This window comes from Perca flavescens, chromosome 19 (assembly GCF_004354835.1).
Source record: "Perca flavescens isolate YP-PL-M2 chromosome 19, PFLA_1.0, whole genome shotgun sequence".
Taxonomy (NCBI): domain Eukaryota; kingdom Metazoa; phylum Chordata; class Actinopteri; order Perciformes; family Percidae; genus Perca; species Perca flavescens.
In genome coordinates, this window is record NC_041349.1 from 10855743 (window position 1) to 10873020 (window position 17278).

The window sequence follows — 17278 nt, forward strand, 5'->3', positions numbered from 1 at the left end:
ACAAAATAAATAAATTATTAATGACGAGTCAGCCATGTTGGGGTGGTCGGGGTCAGAAAGAGGAGAGCTGCAACTTTTGGAAAATGAAGCAGGCTTTTTTTCAACACTGGACGTGAAGTCCAAGCTGGTTAAGCTGGGAGAGACGGTGGAGGCAGCCACCCGGAACCCACAGTCCACAGGTGATACGCCCGAAATAGACGCTCGTTCAGCAGCGCCGGGAGCGGCGGTCATTCTTCAGGCTGCCGCGATGTCTCTACTTTTGGGGGAGCAGTACTCAACAGCTCCAGCCACTGGAAGCATGGGCACAGAGATTGAGAACTATTTACGGGACGCTTCCCTATCCTAGGATACAAAGCCGACAGACTGGTGGAAAGTGAATGCTGGGAGATTCCCCAGACTGGCAAAGCTAGTCTCTACATACCAGCGACACCAGTACCATCTGAGCAGGTGTTTTTAGCTTCTGCTCCGCCTGACACCGACCACGCCGACATGATAAGTTTCAAGAAGAACAAGTAACGTTAGGCAGAAACTGTGACGCTGTAAGTCTGAGATATTTAGCGTTAGTCTCTTGTTGCAGCATTAAATTTAGTTGTTGATTGTCTTTCTTTGTTTAATAGGCCATGCAATGAGACAGAGTCAGAGAATATGAAGTATTTTGCTATGGAAGTAAAGCTTTGATTGAGGAAAAAAAAAAAAAAGGCATTTGGTATGGTCTGGCACACAAGCAAAATTTTACGCCACGCTTTAATTGCGATTAATCGCTTGATTGATCGTTACTGTTAACAATGATCGGTTAAGAAAAGTGTTTACAATTTGGAACCCTAGTTTGTATGAAAAGAACTATACAAATGTAGAGGCTACAGTGGCACTAAACACACTATCTATTATAATGCATGGATCAGCTCTTCTGATCTGATGGATCTGCCAGGACATTCCTCTGCCTCTCGGTGGTCCATGTAGGCTCCGCTTCTATCTCTTTTAAATTATGTATTAATGCATGAGTGTTTTCTATAACGATTTACGTTAATGATAAGAGATGCTGCTTGTAAACGTTTCCATACACAGTAATGTCGCTACAGCTGATATCATCGCATGCCATGGAGCCTCCTCGATGCTCTATCCTCGCACCTCGATGTGCATTTTCGAGGATCGAGGAGGTACGAATTTGGGAAGTGAGCAAGGCCCTATATGTCAAGACAATGCTACTCTCTGCCTCTACTCTCATTGTCTTATATTGCACATATAAGCTTATGTGTTTGTTACACAGAACCATCTGAGAAGCAGTTGTTGGAAGCTGTTTGGGAGAGGGCAGGCACTTATAAATAAAGACCTTGCAGGTGATTGCCTAAACCATCTGTCCATCACACCGTTGTTTTTAACAAACGGTCGCAGCCGTCCCACACCTAAACCCCGCCGCTAGCTGCCAAGTCGCTCCTCTCCGGACGGTGATCTGTCTGGAACGCTGGCTGTGTTTTGGTTTTGATTTCGATACCTTCTATGAAGTAAATATCCCCCCACTCCAACAGCCGGGATCAGTAAGACGCAGGCAACCAGAACCAGGATCAGTACGCTCAGATAGAGTCGACCACCTGACGTGAAGAAAAGGCTAGAGTTACTGGAATACAACAGACACACAAAATATAAGCATGATTCAGTGTGTTCTTGAATGTAAAGCACTATCAGAGTTGGTCTGTTCCCTCACCTTTAGCATCCGTCTCATCGGTTGGCTCTGGAGTTTGGAGATCTCCGGGATCTGTCGGTTTAACGGAGCGTGGTTCTGAAAAACGCAAGAGTTGCAATAACTCAGAAAACATTATATGACAGCAGTCACATTCCAGTAGTTGTTGACAAAACAATCCTTACATTTTTTAAAGCTGTCTTGTTATGACCTTACAGCAGCAGCAGCAACGTTCTCTTAAATAATACTTTCTAAATACTTCCAATACTTTTTGTTAATTCCTATCAATTTCTAGGTCATTGATGTTGTCAAAAAGGCCCATAAATGATAAGCGCTGTATGACATCATAGCCATGGAGAATGGACTTTTTTCACAGCAGACATGTTGACTTGTCATAGTAGGAAAAGCACAGCTGAGAGCACAGCTGAGATTGAAAACCTTAACGATGGCTTAATTCCATCAAGTGTCCCAGTAAGCTATTTCAGTGAGTCAGCAGGAACAATACCAGGACCTCTCCTAAGTGGAATGCAGCCATCAGTAATGGTTCAATACCAGGACCTCTCCTAAGTGGAATGCAGCCATCAGTAATGGTTTAATGCCAGGGTCTCTCCTAAGTGGAATGCAGCCATCAGTAATAGTTTAATACCAGGACCTCTCCTAAGTGGAATGAAGTTGTATATTACGGTATATTGAGTAATTTAGTTCCTTTGTTTGTTTTACAGTGATGAATATGTATAATTTATAAGTGAACTTAAGAATGTGAAGCATACTTATTGTTAGATTGGATTGTATGCCCTAAATTCTTCATTTTCACTTTGTTTGCAGAACCACAGCTTCAAAGATTTAGTCTGAAGTTGATATAAGAGCCCTGTGCATTGCCGTGCCTTCAACCTAAAGCAAGAAAGTGCAGTAAACTGATCCTGGGGTCCTGTCACATGCATTCTGACACATCTACCGAAGTGAATGTCCATACCATACACAGAATCAGCGATACAGTTCAATAAACAAACTTCATTTTAAGGGCCCTATTTTAACAATCTAAGCGCATGGCGTGAAGCGCCTGGGCGCGGGTGTGTTTATGGCGTGTCCAAATCCACTTTTGCTAGTTTGATGGCTGAAAATAAGGGTCTGTGCGCCCGGGCGCCTGGTTCTAAAGGGTTACTTAGTGTCTTCATTAATCAGAGGTGTGTTTTGGGCGAACATGCAATCAACCAATCAGAGATCATCTCCTGTTCCCTTTAAAAGCCAGGCGCGCTTGGACCTCGGAGCATTGCTGTTATGATGGAGGATTTGCTGAGCAGGAAGGAGAAGAAACTGATCTGCTCGTGTGTGAATTGAAAGAACGCCAGCAGATCATATCATAATACTATTTCACACTGTAATATTTGTATTTGTAATCCTCTGCATGTGTGTGTGCTGCTGTGTGTCCCTCTGTGTGTGTGCCCCCTGTGCATAAGCCTGTAGGAGCATTTTACTAATTTTCTGTTAAAATAACAAAGGAAATGCAGCATTATTGACTTTAGACCAGGTTTTTGTTGGTCAATGGCGCGATTACTTCCCCCTAAAATAGCAAAGACACTTGCGCCGGGCTTTGTGCTGTACTCAGTATACCATGTTTATTTTCCAACTTACCAACAAGAAGCATAATAACAGAGGCACTCGCCAACTGTAGGATTTGACATCTGTATCTCCCTTGGTCAGACTGCTCCACGTTGCTGATCTTTAGCGAGATGTTTCCGTGTTTCAGGCCGTCTGTGAACATCTCCGTCCTCCCAGCGTACATCGGCTTCTTCATGTCCTCCTCGTGCTGTTTGTCATGGTAACAGTGGACATACCGGTAGTTGCTCTGTGGATCTTCAGGGTCTGGTGGGACGTCCGGCCTCCACCACTCCACCGTCAGCTCCTCCACGTCCAGACAAGGCTCCACGTGACACGGCAGGATGACATCACCACCCAGAAAAGCCACGACTGGCTGAGACGCCCCGATCACCTGAGGCCGATCTGGAAAATAGAGGGAAATGTTATCTTCTAAAAAGGGAGAGAAGTCTGGAAAGAGAAAGCGAGAGAGAGAGAGAAAGTCTGGATTCTGGATTGCTGTATTTTATGGATAGTGTTAACGGTATCCATTTACATAGTAAATAATTCCCAAACTTTTGTGTAATAAAGTACATAATCTCGAGACCACCTTTTCAATTGGACTCGAGCATGATTCAACCAACCTTGTACAGTACGCACTGTTCACACTAATCAAACAATCTGGACTTTTTTGGGGTCAAGTGAACTCATGCTGCGTTCATGCCACCTTGGAATAACAGGCAAATTAAAATTGATGAATGTTTATTTATGAATAATTTTAAACATGTTATGTCTGTGTATGTTTATTGGCAGAGGCATTTGTCCACAATAAACAGTTTATTATCATTGAAATATGTTCAGTGAACCAAAGTCGCCTCTGTTCTGGGGAAATCTGTACTTTGGTGTGATGGGTCTCAATGTGAGATTTGTGGTTCCAACCGTTGTGTCTTTGTGAGACACAGAATAGGTGAGCGGATGGTTTCTGAATGATGGCGCATCAATATGGAGCATCTACCCCAGTTCATGCAAATGCAAATGTAAAATTTCAAGCCAACAGGAATACTTGGAATTGATGGTGGAGGTAAAAATTCATGAAAAAGGACAGGTTTGTGAACGGGCAAAACACAGATTTAGATAATGAACAGCTAAACACGTTGGACCTTTAACCAGCACGGCTACCACAGCATTCTGCAGCGACATGCCATCCCATGTGGTTTCCGCTTAGTGGGACCATCGTTTGTTTATCAACAGGACAATGATTACTACATAATTCCACTGGTGTTTTTTCATAGTTTGATGTATTAAGTATTAATCCACAATGTAGATAATGATAATAATAATAATAAAAAAAATAAAAAACACTGAATCAGAAGGTGTGTCCAAACTTTTGACTGGTACTATGTGTGCGTGTGGCTTACAAAGTGAAAAAGCCCAAAGTTCCCCCCTACCCGGAGGCGAGATTTTTTTCCCACTATGGCCACGCCAAGACTTGCCCGTCAATATCTACTATTGGCCAGGTGTCCATGCTTACGCAAGGCAACGTAACCCCCATTTGTTCAGGTCCTATCCCCTGACCAATCAGCTATCCTAACCTTAACCACTCGAGGTCAAATGCCTAACCCCAACCAATCAAGCTGCTTCGTAGGGCAGGTCTTGGCGTGGCCATAGTGGGATTCGCATAGACATAATATAGAGTAGACGGCGCATTGGTTGCTGGGCGCAAGAAATGCGGCCGCCATCTTGGACCGGTCATACTCCTAGTTGCGTAGCAGCAGAAGCAACAAGATGCCAAAGCATTGTGCAGCATATTCCTGCTCAAATCGGCGGACCATCGAAAACAGGGCTCGGGGGATGACTTTTCACAAGTAAGATGTAACATTACCATACTGTTGTTTGTATTTTATGAATATAATATTACCAGAGCGTTGACATGTGACTGGGTGGTAGCTTTTGTGTAGTGAAGCTTTATTCATGGCAGAGTAACTGGTAGCTTAGCTCACTACAATTTCCAAGCAGCTTGCCCAACACTGTGTATTATTCACATGTAATTCACCCCGACAAAAGTAAGATACCTCTCATGTCTCCTACCCACCCCACTTAAAATAAAGGCAACAGAACATCGGACAGTAGAATGGTTTGCAAAATAAGCGTATTCACAAATTAAGCAACTTTGGTTCATTATCAACACATATGCATCAAAATAGGAGTTTTGTTGAAGAAAGGTTCTAAGAAGTGTGAAGGAAGAAAATAAGTTTGACCTCCTTTTGAAATGTTTTTGTGTAGACTCCTAAATCTTCTTTGTTTCATTTTGAAGGTTTCCCAAGAACAAAGATGTGAGGAAGAAGTGGCTTTGAAGCAGGCAGACAATCATGGACCGACTGAATGCGTAAGTAGCCTAAACATATACATTAACTGACCAAGGCTCTGACAGTGACTCACTGGATGGTTTCAGTTAAGAGCAGTAGTTCATAAATGTATATTTTTAGACTATATAATGATAGATATAGAGAGAGAGAGAGTGAGAGATCTGTCTATATAAAATTCAGTCTGTCCGCTATTATCTGCCTCGCGTTTTTTTAAATTTTTTATAGCAGACGAAACTTCTCTACATATTAGGCCTATATGCTTTGCTCCCTCCTATGGACATAGCATAATTAAGTGATAAATTCCATGCACACTGTTAACATGAATGGAACAGAGTATATTCATCAGTTAATCCCCCCGGCAAAATATAAGGTCAAAAACCATTGAGGTGTCCTCTCCCTGTTGTCATGAATGTACAGTAGCCTACATCACTAGATAGTTACTGGTCCAGTGAACTAAGTCTATAATGGTTTGCAAAGTATTGTGCTATATCTACTATTATTGGCAGCCGCCACATATGGCGGAGACGTTGCTACTTCTACCCTTAAGAACTGAGTATTGTGCTTGTTAAGTGATATTGTGAAGACTTGCTGTGTGTCACTGGTCCATGAGTTTGTGTATGTATTGCACTGCATCTGTATTATTTGTGTCAAAATATTGTATTGTTGTCAAAATACCGATCATATCCTACATCACATATCATTTCAGGGGACAGTCCCCGTCAAAATTAAAGATTTAATAATAATGTAATAACTATAACAATAACTTATTTCACCAGTAAATTGCTGTTGAACCCCAGATGGGAAAAGGGTATTTTGCAATTACTGTGAATGCACCACGAGGCTACCTGTTTTAAGTGAATCTGTGTTGTTTAATTCCGACAATGGCAGCTGCAAGTGAACGCACCGTCTGTGTTGTTTAATTCCGACCATATAAACATACTGTATATCTATGAATTGCGACAACGGCAGCTGCTGCGCTGCAGAGCAGACTGTTACTTCCCGCTGTTGAAGTCCTCCACAGTGAAATACAGTCACACTTTACACTGTTTAACGTTAGCTGTCAGCATTTTAACCGTGATTAATCCAGCTGCTAGCTAAAGGTAGGCTAACGTTATATGCTGTCAGGTGTAGGGTAAAGTCGAGCACCGAAATGAGGCACCGAAACTTTCGTTCTTATTCGGTCTTGTTTACCGTTTACGTCGGCACCGAGTTTCGGTACCCAACCCTAATCACAATATTATATTAGTTATGTTGACTATGAATATTAAACTACGCCGAACCATGTGTCTTGTATGATAGCTACGTGTGTGATCTTTGCAGCAATCTTACAATCCTATAGTCTCACATTGTCAGATCTTCACAGCGCTTTTTAGTTTCTAGCTTCCATGTAAGTTAGATGGCACCAACATTTGGTCTAATCATAACTGGTCTGGCAACCCAGAGGCCATTGTTTTGTTTCCAGACTTATGATGAGGGGTCTGAGGTTCCACCCCCTGAAAAATTTGAGCATTAAATACTTCATTTCCTGCATTCTAGTGAATATATATGCACTTTTTTTTTTTTACCTTTTTCTGAATCAATTTATGCTGGAAATATCTTTTTCTAAAAGGGAAACATAAGATTACAATCCAATTGCTATTGCTCAAAATGATTCAGCTAGCCGACAGGTCACCCGCTAGCATGTTCGGACATTGCATTTCATTGTAAGCATAGCAAGCATTTTTACCGCCCTTTCTTCCGACAGCCCCGGGACATTTAAAAACATGTTGCGGTCTTGCGTGTTGTTTTCGGGACCACGCCCTCGAGGCAAACTTTCGCTGGCTGAAATTTGCAAGGTGTTTGGCTGTGGAACCCTACCGTAAGGAGCGGGTATAAGTTAGCAGCAGGTTTGATATTCGCAGGATATTTGTTTTCGACCTACCCCAATTCAGTGTCTTCAATAAAATTCCACTACATTACTAGTGTGTTTTAACCTTTTAATTCCATCCCGTTTCACTATAATGTGACATATGACAAAAATATGACCTGTAGTAAGTAAAGGCTTACCATTGGCAACTACTACAGCAATCAGAATGAGAAAATGTGTTTTTATAGAATTTTGGTGATTTCTTTCCTGAAAGAATCCCAGTAGTCTATGTCACCAGCCTGAGTTATGTAATTTGTAGACGGTCCCTAACTCAGCCAGCCGGAACATAGATTGAAGTGCTGTTTTCGCTTGTAAATCGGTAGCGACAACAAATACCATTGTGATTTTTTTTTTATACAGTGTCCTAAGCTGTCCTCAATACCTCAACATACTACACTAGTAGTGTAGTGGAATTTTATTGAAGACACTGAATGGGGGTAGGTCGAAAACGAATATCCTGCGAATATCAAACCTGCTGCTAATTTATAGCCTACCCGCTACGGTAAGGGCGGACACGGCGCCCCCAACACTTTTGACGCTCTATGCAATCGTTCCGAGGTAAATGGTAAATGGAAAGCACTAACGCATCACGACAATGATAAATCCGGCCTACATTTAAAATTACATTCAGGCTACAGCCATAACATCAACACAAAATGACCTGGCGACGCCGATGCACAAGAGTTACCTTCATCGGCCGTGGTGCAGACACTCAATAAAGAGTAGGTTGCAGTAAAAATCAGTATAACAGTAAAGCAAAGCACGAAAGTCCCCATAGTTATCCATCTGAGAGATGAGATTCCATCTCCTTATCCTCCACATATATTTCTTCTTCTTCTCTTATTTAATAGCGGATTGCAAACAATTTAAAAAGTGCATTACCGCCACCAACTGGACTGGAGTGTGAACGAGAGATAAATGCTCAACATGATGACGTGTTATTGTTATTGTTATTGTTATTGTTTTTGAATCGGAGGGATTTTAACTGCTATTTGTCTGATTTAAAGGCTTATTAGAACACATGTTGTGTGGCTGATAGTTACGTTTACAAGTCAGAGAGATTAAATTTGTTCAGATTACAGATCATCCACAGTGTGTTGTTAAAATCACCAAACAGATCGCACGTGGAGCATTTTGACAGCTAATCTGTCATAATAAAAACATATACCTTAAACATATTAGTCTTATGTGCTGGCTGGGAGGGGCTGCAGCTTTCACCATCAACACCAGCAGTGGTGTAGTAGGCCTCTCCCGCAAAAGGGAAAAGTCTGGCCAATACCACTACAGCACGATTACGTATGCTTTTACTGGAGGATCATTTTCAATGCAGGACTTTTACTGCAACATAGTAGCAGTGTAGGCTATTACCTACTTTTCAAGGATCTGAATATCGACAGTATCTCTTCAATCCAGTAGATATTAACTAAACAAGCTAATTGTAGCGACATACATGAGCAGGGTCGTTTCTAGGTCCCATTTAAATAAAGTGAATGCAAGCAAAACGGCGTTTATACAATTTAGATCTTAACTTCATCGGTCGTGCAGACAACCACGCTCAAGAAAGAGTATGGCTCCATGTTACCTCGGAATAACAGGGACCGCTCCCATGATTAGGTTGTTTTCCCGCAGCCGAACAGCACGTGCCACGCGAAGTGTTCCTTCTCACGTCCCGTTTACATTAGGCTCCTTCGAGATGAACTGCGCCTCGCCTGTAAAGCGGACGAGAGCAGGCGGCAGCAGCGGGGGGCAGAGACAAAAGTCCGCTCTGAGAGCGCCGCTCTCAGAGCGGACAGTTTTCCAGCTGATTCCAGCAGCCTTCAGGCTGAACAGGAAGTGACACAAACACTGTGGTCCGATTCCGATTTAATAAAATGTTATCAGACCCATATATCAGCTCCTACACAGTCTCCAGTTGATTTTATTATGACAGAGTAGCTGTCAAAATTCTCTACATGCGATCTGTTGCTGATTTTAATTACCAACAGACTGTAGATGATCCGTAATCTGAACAGATTTAGTCTCTCTGAATTCTAAACATCACTATCAGCCTCACAACATGTGTTCTGTACAGAAATAAGTTTTTAAATCAGACAAATAGCAGTTACAATCCCTCCGATTCAAAATCAATAAAAAGTTCATATAAAACGTCATCATGTTGAGCATAGGCGGAGTGTGACATTCGAGCCAGGGGGGGCAAAAAAAAATAAATAAATAAAAAAAACTCATTGTAGCAACTGAGACCTGGGGAACACAGCACGAGCACATATGGACAAAACAAACATGCTAAATAAACAAATGTTTATTTTTTTAAGCAAATTTGAAATTACATTGTAACAATTTAAAACCTCGAGCTCAATTTAGTTAAAAAAAAGAAGTCCATAACGCATATAATTCTTGAGCGACAGATGCAAAAAAATCCACAACAATCTCTGTCCCCACAGGGCAGCACAGACACAGCCGCTCTGCTGCTGCGCAGGCTGTACGCTTCTCGGAAGCTTCTCTCAGCTGCAAGGAGCGGCAAATCTGTCGGCGTCGCGTTTTGGGCGTCCAGAGCGTCAATCCTTCAAAAGTTTATGTCAACTTTATGGTAATGAGCTATGACGTGGTTCAGCGTCAAGCAGCGGCAAACGGCTGCAACCAATCGGAATATAGACGTCCTTCGCGCTGGCTGATTCCCATAGACAGTATATAATGGACCAATAGACCCCGTTGCTCTGGACGGAGACCAGTGAAGGCTATTAGAAGCACTTTTCCGGTGATGGCCAGCTTTACTGCGCAGCCTCCAACTGAGAGAATGTGACGTGAGCAACGTGTCTGAAAGTTGTAAGTCTTCTGGTAGCTGTGCCAAGAGAAATCTCAATCATTCCCAATCTTACAGAGACGGAGACTGTAGGTGGATGTAAGGAGATAACATGGGCACAGGCTAATTACTGATCACTAACATGCTAGTTAACATTAGTATTAAACCTAAACAGCTCATGTAAGTCGAAACTGCCTGCGAGCTTCTCCTGTACTATACGGTAATTCCTCTACTATGCGACAGTAAGTCACTTGGTTATGACCCAATCGTTAGCTTATTTTTACAAAAACGTCTGCTACGGAGCCATAACGTGAGGTACAAGGTAATGGAGCCTTTTATACATTGTCGTGTTTCTTTGGAACTAAACAACGGACAAATAGAGTCTTTAAACGCTTCTGATGTAAAGTTATTCGCAGTCAAGTGACGTAAAAAAAAAAATGGCGGTCAGCGGAATGCTAACAGGAGGTGATGGGCAGTTAGCAACAAAATGGCGCCATGATGGCTCGAGTTCTGAAGCGAAGCTTACCCCCTTGCTGATTCCAGAGAAACATACGATGTAAACTTTGGTTCCTACCAGAACATTAGTTCAGAGAAAAAGGAGGAAAAGTAATGGCCGTTGCTGGGTCCCCCGATCATTTATGATATGAGGTTGTTTGCGTATAAGGACCAGTTAACGATACCTGCCGTCACATGGTCTCTAACCAGTCACATGGTCTCTAACCAGTCACATGGTCTCTAACCAGTCACATGGTCTCTAACCAGTCACCTCGTCTCTAACCGGTCACCTCGTCTCTAACCAGTCACATGGTCTCTAACCAGTCACATGGTCTCTAACCAGTCACCTCGTCTCTAACCGGTCACATGGTCTCTAACCAGTCACCTCGTCTCTAACCAGTCACCTCCTCTCTAACCAGTCACCTCCTCTCTAACCAGTCACATGGTCTCTAACCAGTCACATGGTCTCTAACCAGTCACCTCGTCTCTAACCGGTCACATGGTCTCTAACCAGTCACCTCGTCTCTAACCAGGTCAACTCGTCTCTAACCAGTCACCTCGTCTCTAACCAGTCCTAACCAGTCACCTCATCTCTAACCAGTCACCTCCAGTCTCTAACCGTCACCTCGTCTCTAACCAGTCACATGGTCTCTAACCAGTCACCTCGTCTCTAACCGGTCACATGGTCTCTAACCAGTCACCTCGTCTCTAACCGGTCACCTCATCTCTAACCGGTCACCTCAGTCTCTCTAACCAGTCACCTCCAGTCTCTAACCAGTCACATGGTCTCTAACCAGTCACATGGTCTCTAACCAGTCACATGGTCTCTAACCAGTCAGTCACCCAGTCTCTAACCAGTCACCCTCGTCTCTAACCAGTCACCTCAGTCTCTAACCAGGGTCAACCAGTCTCTAACCAGTCTCTAACCAGTCACCTCCAGTCTCTAACCAGTCACATGGTCTCTAACCAGTCACATGGTCTCTAACCAGTCACCTCGTCTCTAACCGGTCACCTTGTCTCTAACCAGGTCACCTCGCCTCTAACCAGTCACCTCATCTCTAACCTCACAACTGGTCTCTAACCAGTCACCTCCAGTCTCTAACCAGTCACATGGTCTCTAACCAGTCACATGGTCTCTAACCAGTCACCTCGTCTCTAACCAGTCAACTCCTCTCTAACCAGTCACATGGTCTCTAACCAGTCACATGGTCTCTAACCAGTCACCTCCTCTCTAACCAGTCACATGGTCTCTAACCAGTCACCTCCTCTCTAACCAGTCACCTCCTCTCTAACCAGTCACCTCCTCTCTAACCAGTCACATGGTCTCTAACCAGTCACATGGTCTCTAACCAGTCACCTCGTCTCTAACCGGTCACCTCCTCTCTAACCAGTCACATGGTCTCTAACCAGTCACATGGTCTCTAACCAGTCACATGGTCTCTAACCAGTCACCAGTCTCTAACCAGTCACATGGTCTCTAACCAGTCTCCTAACCAGTCTCTAACCAGTCTCTCTAACCAGTCTCTAACCAGTCTCCCAGTCTCTAACCAGTCTCTAACCAGTCACCTCGTAACCAACCAGTCACCTCATCTCTCTAACCAGTCTCTCTAACCAGTCTCTAACCAGTCTCTCTAACCAGTCTCTAACCAGTCTCTCTAACCAGTCTCTCTAACCAGTCTCAGTCTCTCTAACCAGTCTCTAACCAGTCTCTAACCAGTCTCCTAACCAGTCTCTAACCAGTCTCCCAGTCTCTAACCAGTCTCTCTAACCAGTCTCTAACCAGTCTCTCTAACCAGTCACCTCGTCTCTAACCTCTCACCTCGTCTCTAACCAGTCACATGGTCTCTAACCAGTCACCCAGTCTCTAACCAGTCACATGGTCTCTAACCAGTCACCTCGTCTCTAACCAGTCACCTAACCAGTCTCTAACCAGTCACCTCCAGTCATCTCTAACCAGTCACCTCGTCTCTAACCAGTCACCTCGTCTCTAACCAGTCACATGGTCTCTAACCAGTCACATGGTCTCTAACCAGTCACATGGTCTCTAACCAGTCACCTCGTCTCTAACCGGTCACCTCGTCTCTAACCAGTCACCCCGTCTCTAACCGGTCACCTCGTCTCTAACCAGTCACCTCGTCTCTAACCAGTCACATGGTCTCTAACCAGTCACATGGTCTCTAACCAGTCACCTCGTCTCTAACCAGTCACCTCGTCTCTAACCGGTCACCTCGTCTCTAACCGGTCACCTCATCTCTAACCGGTCACCTCGTCTCTAACCAGTCACCTCGTCTCTAACCAGTCACATGGTCTCTAACCAGTCACATGGTCTCTAACCAGTCACCTCGTCTCTAACCGGTCACCTCGTCTCTAACCAGTCACATGGTCTCTAACCAGTCACATGGTCTCTAACCAGTCACCTCCTCTCTAACCAGTCACATGGTCTCTAACCAGTCACATGGTCTCTAACCAGTCACCTCCTCTCTAACCAGTCACCTCCTCTCTAACCAGTCACATGGTCTCTAACCAGTCCTCTCACGGTGAAGTCCTGCACGGGTCAACAGCTGCCCTGGGGGGGATCCAGTGCTGATGGACTGTGAGTCTGAGTTGGTTCCCCCAGCTTCACACGATGCTTCCTGTCAGACAGGAAGTCAGTGCTTCACCTAAAGGTGGAGTCAGGCACACCAGGCTGGGAGAGCTTCTCCTGGAGCAGAGCTGGGATGATGGTATTAAAGGCAGAGCTGAAATCCACAAACAGGATCCCGGCGTAGGTTCCTGCAGAGTCCAGGTGCTGGAGGATGTAGTGGAGGGCCAGGTTTACTGCATCGTCATAACCACAGAGGTCAGGGCATCGGGTCTGATGTCGTTCAGTCCTGTGGTCCTTGGCTTTTTGGGAACAGGGAATGGGGAACTAGTATTTTGGGGGCTCTGTGGTATCTAACTGGATTCTATACCAGTATTGTCTCATCATTAGAGTTGTTGATTAAACTGTTTCCAACTGCAAAACTGTAACTTTTCTCTGAGTAGAAATGTTGAAATGTTCTGTTCTAAACAGAAATAGTCTGAACAAAAAGAAACAATCAGCCAGCAGAGCTGCTGTCAGTCCCAGTCCACAGTAGAGACCGATCCTTCCCCGACTCTCTGGTTGTGGTGGACTTGTTGTGTTTGGTGGACTTGTTGTGTTTGGTGTCTCAGGTTCAGGCCGATCCCTCGCTGCTGTAAAGAGAACAAACACATCTGTTTCATTCATGTGAAGAAAAAACATTTCACTAAAAGAGAAGGAAGTGTAAGGATCGTGGATTTCCACAGTACCTTTTTTCTCAGGTTCTAATTTGTCTAAAAAGCAGCTGAATTGGGGAGTTGTTGGTCCAACAACAACGCTAAAGAAAGGCAAACAATAACACAAACTAACTATCTGAGGCAGCAACTACCGTGTTCTGGGCGGTAAAATGACACGAGTCGGATTATAGTCGCTGTATGTGGTTATTATATCACGGCTATGAACCAATCAGATTGCAAGATTTGGGCAACACTTTTTATAATGAATCAACTTACCAGTGACATTGAGCCAACATCTACCAGAGTTACTCCCATAATCTGTGAGCACATCACACAGGTACAGTCCCGAGTCTTCAGTCCTGAGTCTGGACACATGAAGTCTGAGTCGTCCTTCTCTGAGGACGTCTTTGTCCCACTGGACTCGTCCTGCAAACTGTTCATCCTGAGACTCTGGGACCTCAACTCCTTCATGGAGATGAAACAGGCCTGGATTCTTGAGATCAGTTAACAGTTCACAGAAGATAGAAAGAGAGTCGAGGGAAGTGTGAGGGTTGGTTGTGAAGGTCCACTCCAGTGTGATGTGGTGGTTCTCCTCTGCCTGATAGGAGGTCTGGGTCACATTCACTACTAATGTTCCTGTTGAGGAGACAGAGAGGGAAAGTGAGGAGCAGACACACTGACAACTTTAAACTCCATCTCCACATGTTTCTGTGGACACTTTAGTGATTCTTTGTTTAGTGTTAGTGGATAATAAAGTGAAGCTGTAAACTAACCAGAGACACAGGAGGTCAGGATGATGAGCAGCAGGATGCTGCAGATCATCTTCTCCCTGTGAGAGGAGACAGAGGGGAAGAGATTATCTTACTTATTACCTACACACAACTGCTAAAAACAATATAAGCTACAACTACAGCAATGTTTCTTTTCCTCCAGAAGAAATCTAACAATTAAAGACTTAGGGTTAGGGCTAAATAAAACTGTATAAGCGGCAGGTATCTGTAAGAAGATGGCGCCAGTGATTCAACTCGCAGACATAACTATAGGAAGGGAGCATGGGACATAATCACTCACAACATTGCAGAGCAGCCGGCTATGTGACGTTACTCAAAGTGTTTTCATGTCAGTGAGCAACCTCAGATAAAAGAAGCATAAATAAAAGGAATCAAAGTAGCCTAAAACGGCAAATAAAGTTGTCAACTAATCTGAATTAAATAATAAAACATAAAGTTCCTTATAAACAATATCTAACTGAAAATATAAAACAGTAAGCACTTAAACAATGTCATGTTATCATATTGAAAACTCTTAACTAAATTGAAAATTAAATATATTATGCCAATAAATAACATTTGATTGTGAAAAAGGATAATGAGACTTCCTATATATAAAGCCTACTAAGCAGGTAGTACAGCTCATAAAGTGCTGTAATTACCGGGGGAGGTTTGAAAACAGACACATCCTGAGAAGAAGGCAGAAACACTGTTAGAGTCCTTTTCTTTAAAACATTTTATGACTCAAACTAAAATAACAACACAAGATTAAAACGATAGACTGTAGTTAACTGCTGGAACAGGGGCATCTGTAGGGTTTTAAACTGAACTACATCACTAATAATGATCATAAACTGTGTGATACTCACACAAACACTAATAACCTGCTGTTCTCATCAGTCTGGGATGTTGATGTACATTTATTTGAATGGGGGAAGGGGTGGGGCTTCGAAACTAGCGCAGTTTGGCAAAGGCAAAGGTTGACTACCACTGTACTGGCTGAGACGACATGTTACAACAGGGCTGCCTGCTACGTTAAAGTGCACAGCAGCAGAGTTACTGGTACCAAAGTTTTCTGCAAAACTTTGAGCTTGAACGCATTGAAATGACTTAATCAAAATAATAACCTGACCATTTTCAAAGTTCACGAACTAATAAGAAATCTGCATACTGCCTCTTGTTATTTTTGTGTTTGTATGTAAACATTGAGGCGTTGGGCGCATTTTCCTCCATTAGATGACACAACTGGATGTTGTCATGCTCATACAGGAGTCTCATAACTTTGAAAAAAAAAAAGTGTGTAACTTCGTTAGTTTCTGGAAAACACTACAAAACACAAGATATTAGCTTACCTTTAACATCTGTCTGTACTGCCGTGCTAAAAGGCACAAAGACCACGTCCAGAGTGTAAAAGTGAAGCAAATGCACGAAGACATCACAGTGAACCGTGAACTGACCCGGTAGAAAGACCACCAGAAAAATCACGGTTGCGGTTAACTCATCCAGCATGCCTGGATGGAAGTGCGGATGGAGGTGCTTCCTTATGAAGCTGCGTCTTACGCACGCCTACGTTATCCCCATATAGCTATTCATTGGTGATTCATCCATGGCATGATCAGGCCTGCCTTGGATATCTCTCTCTCTCTCTCTCTCTCTCTCTCTCTCTGCCATGCCTCTCTGCCATGTGGAGCAGGCAAAGATGGCTCAAGAGCCATCTTTGCCTGCTCCTTTGAGGCTCTTACTGCGTGGCTGGGGGCTGTGTTATTGGTGGATTTTTATTTACTTTTTGAAACATTTCAGATAAGTTAAAAAAAAGAAGCATTTGAATGCATCTGCCAATACATTTTTGCGTGTTTTTTTGTGGCTCTTTATGCTGAACTGGTTGGCCACCCCTGCTCTAAGCCCTTCATCTGAGAGACTTCTTCAGTTCTGAACGGTAGACTAAGGAATGACAGCGATAGGCCTAATAATAATTGCTTGTTTATATTATAATTGGGGTATTAGAACTGGGTGTGTGGCGTGAAAAATCCCAGTGTTACATTACCAGGAATGGTCTCTTAAAAATTGATAGGCCTACTGAAAATCCCAAATATAAGTGCACCACTAATGACAACAGTTGTCTTCAGGTGATGTGTCCTATGTTTCCATATGAAATTAAAGTGCATCTTGTCAATCTCTTTTTCTAAATTTGTTGTTGTAGTTTTTCTGCTGTCAATCAGATTTCCTTCCTAATCTGCCTCTTAAGAGCCATTGGTTTCATTTCCTGATTCACTGACGTTTAAGGAGTTTCTCCTCTGTTGATCATTGTTAATAAATAGGCTATTCTTAAAAAGAATATTTCGTTTTTTAATTGGAATGTCTTAAATAACAGATTAAGAGCTATATTTAATATAGATGAGCACACATGTATTT

General features: G+C 43.3%; 2 protein-coding genes across 2 annotated transcripts; both read right to left on the reverse strand.

Annotated features, from left to right (window-relative positions):
- Window positions 1-1017: 1017 nt before the first annotated feature.
- Window positions 1018-8301, reverse strand: LOC114545349 (CD276 antigen-like). Its single transcript, XM_028563624.1, has 4 exons — window positions 8214-8301; window positions 3311-3679; window positions 1703-1777; window positions 1018-1589 (listed from the first exon to the last, which is right to left on the reverse strand). Exons 1-4 carry the CDS (start codon window positions 8299-8301, stop codon window positions 1417-1419), a joined length of 705 nt encoding a protein of 234 aa, XP_028419425.1. The 3' UTR covers window positions 1018-1416.
- A 5175-nt stretch (window positions 8302-13476) lies between these two features.
- LOC114545350 (uncharacterized) lies at window positions 13477-14953 on the reverse strand. Its single transcript, XM_028563625.1, has 4 exons — window positions 14870-14953; window positions 14373-14732; window positions 13896-14033; window positions 13477-13703 (listed from the first exon to the last, which is right to left on the reverse strand). Exons 1-4 carry the CDS (start codon window positions 14916-14918, stop codon window positions 13477-13479), a joined length of 774 nt encoding a protein of 257 aa, XP_028419426.1. The 5' UTR covers window positions 14919-14953.
- Window positions 14954-17278: the final 2325 nt, after the last annotated feature.

Coding starts and splice junctions, on each gene's coding strand:
- LOC114545349 (XM_028563624.1), bottom strand. CDS start 8,301: ATGGGGACTTTCGTGCTTTGCTTTACTGTTATACTGATTTTTACTGCA. Junction 3,680..8,213: donor CTGCACCACGGCCGATGAAG/GTAACTCTTGTG, acceptor TCTATTTTCCAG/ATCGGCCTCAGGTGATCGGG. Junction 1,778..3,310: donor TGTTATTATGCTTCTTGTTG/GTAAGTTGGAAA, acceptor TGCGTTTTTCAG/AACCACGCTCCGTTAAACCG.
- LOC114545350 (XM_028563625.1), bottom strand. CDS start 14,918: ATGATCTGCAGCATCCTGCTGCTCATCATCCTGACCTCCTGTGTCTCT. Junction 14,034..14,372: donor ATGTTGGCTCAATGTCACTG/GTAAGTTGATTC, acceptor TTCTCTTTACAG/CAGCGAGGGATCGGCCTGAA. Junction 13,704..13,895: donor AGCAGCTCTGCTGGCTGATT/GTTTCTTTTTGT, acceptor GTTCCCAAAAAG/CCAAGGACCACAGGACTGAA.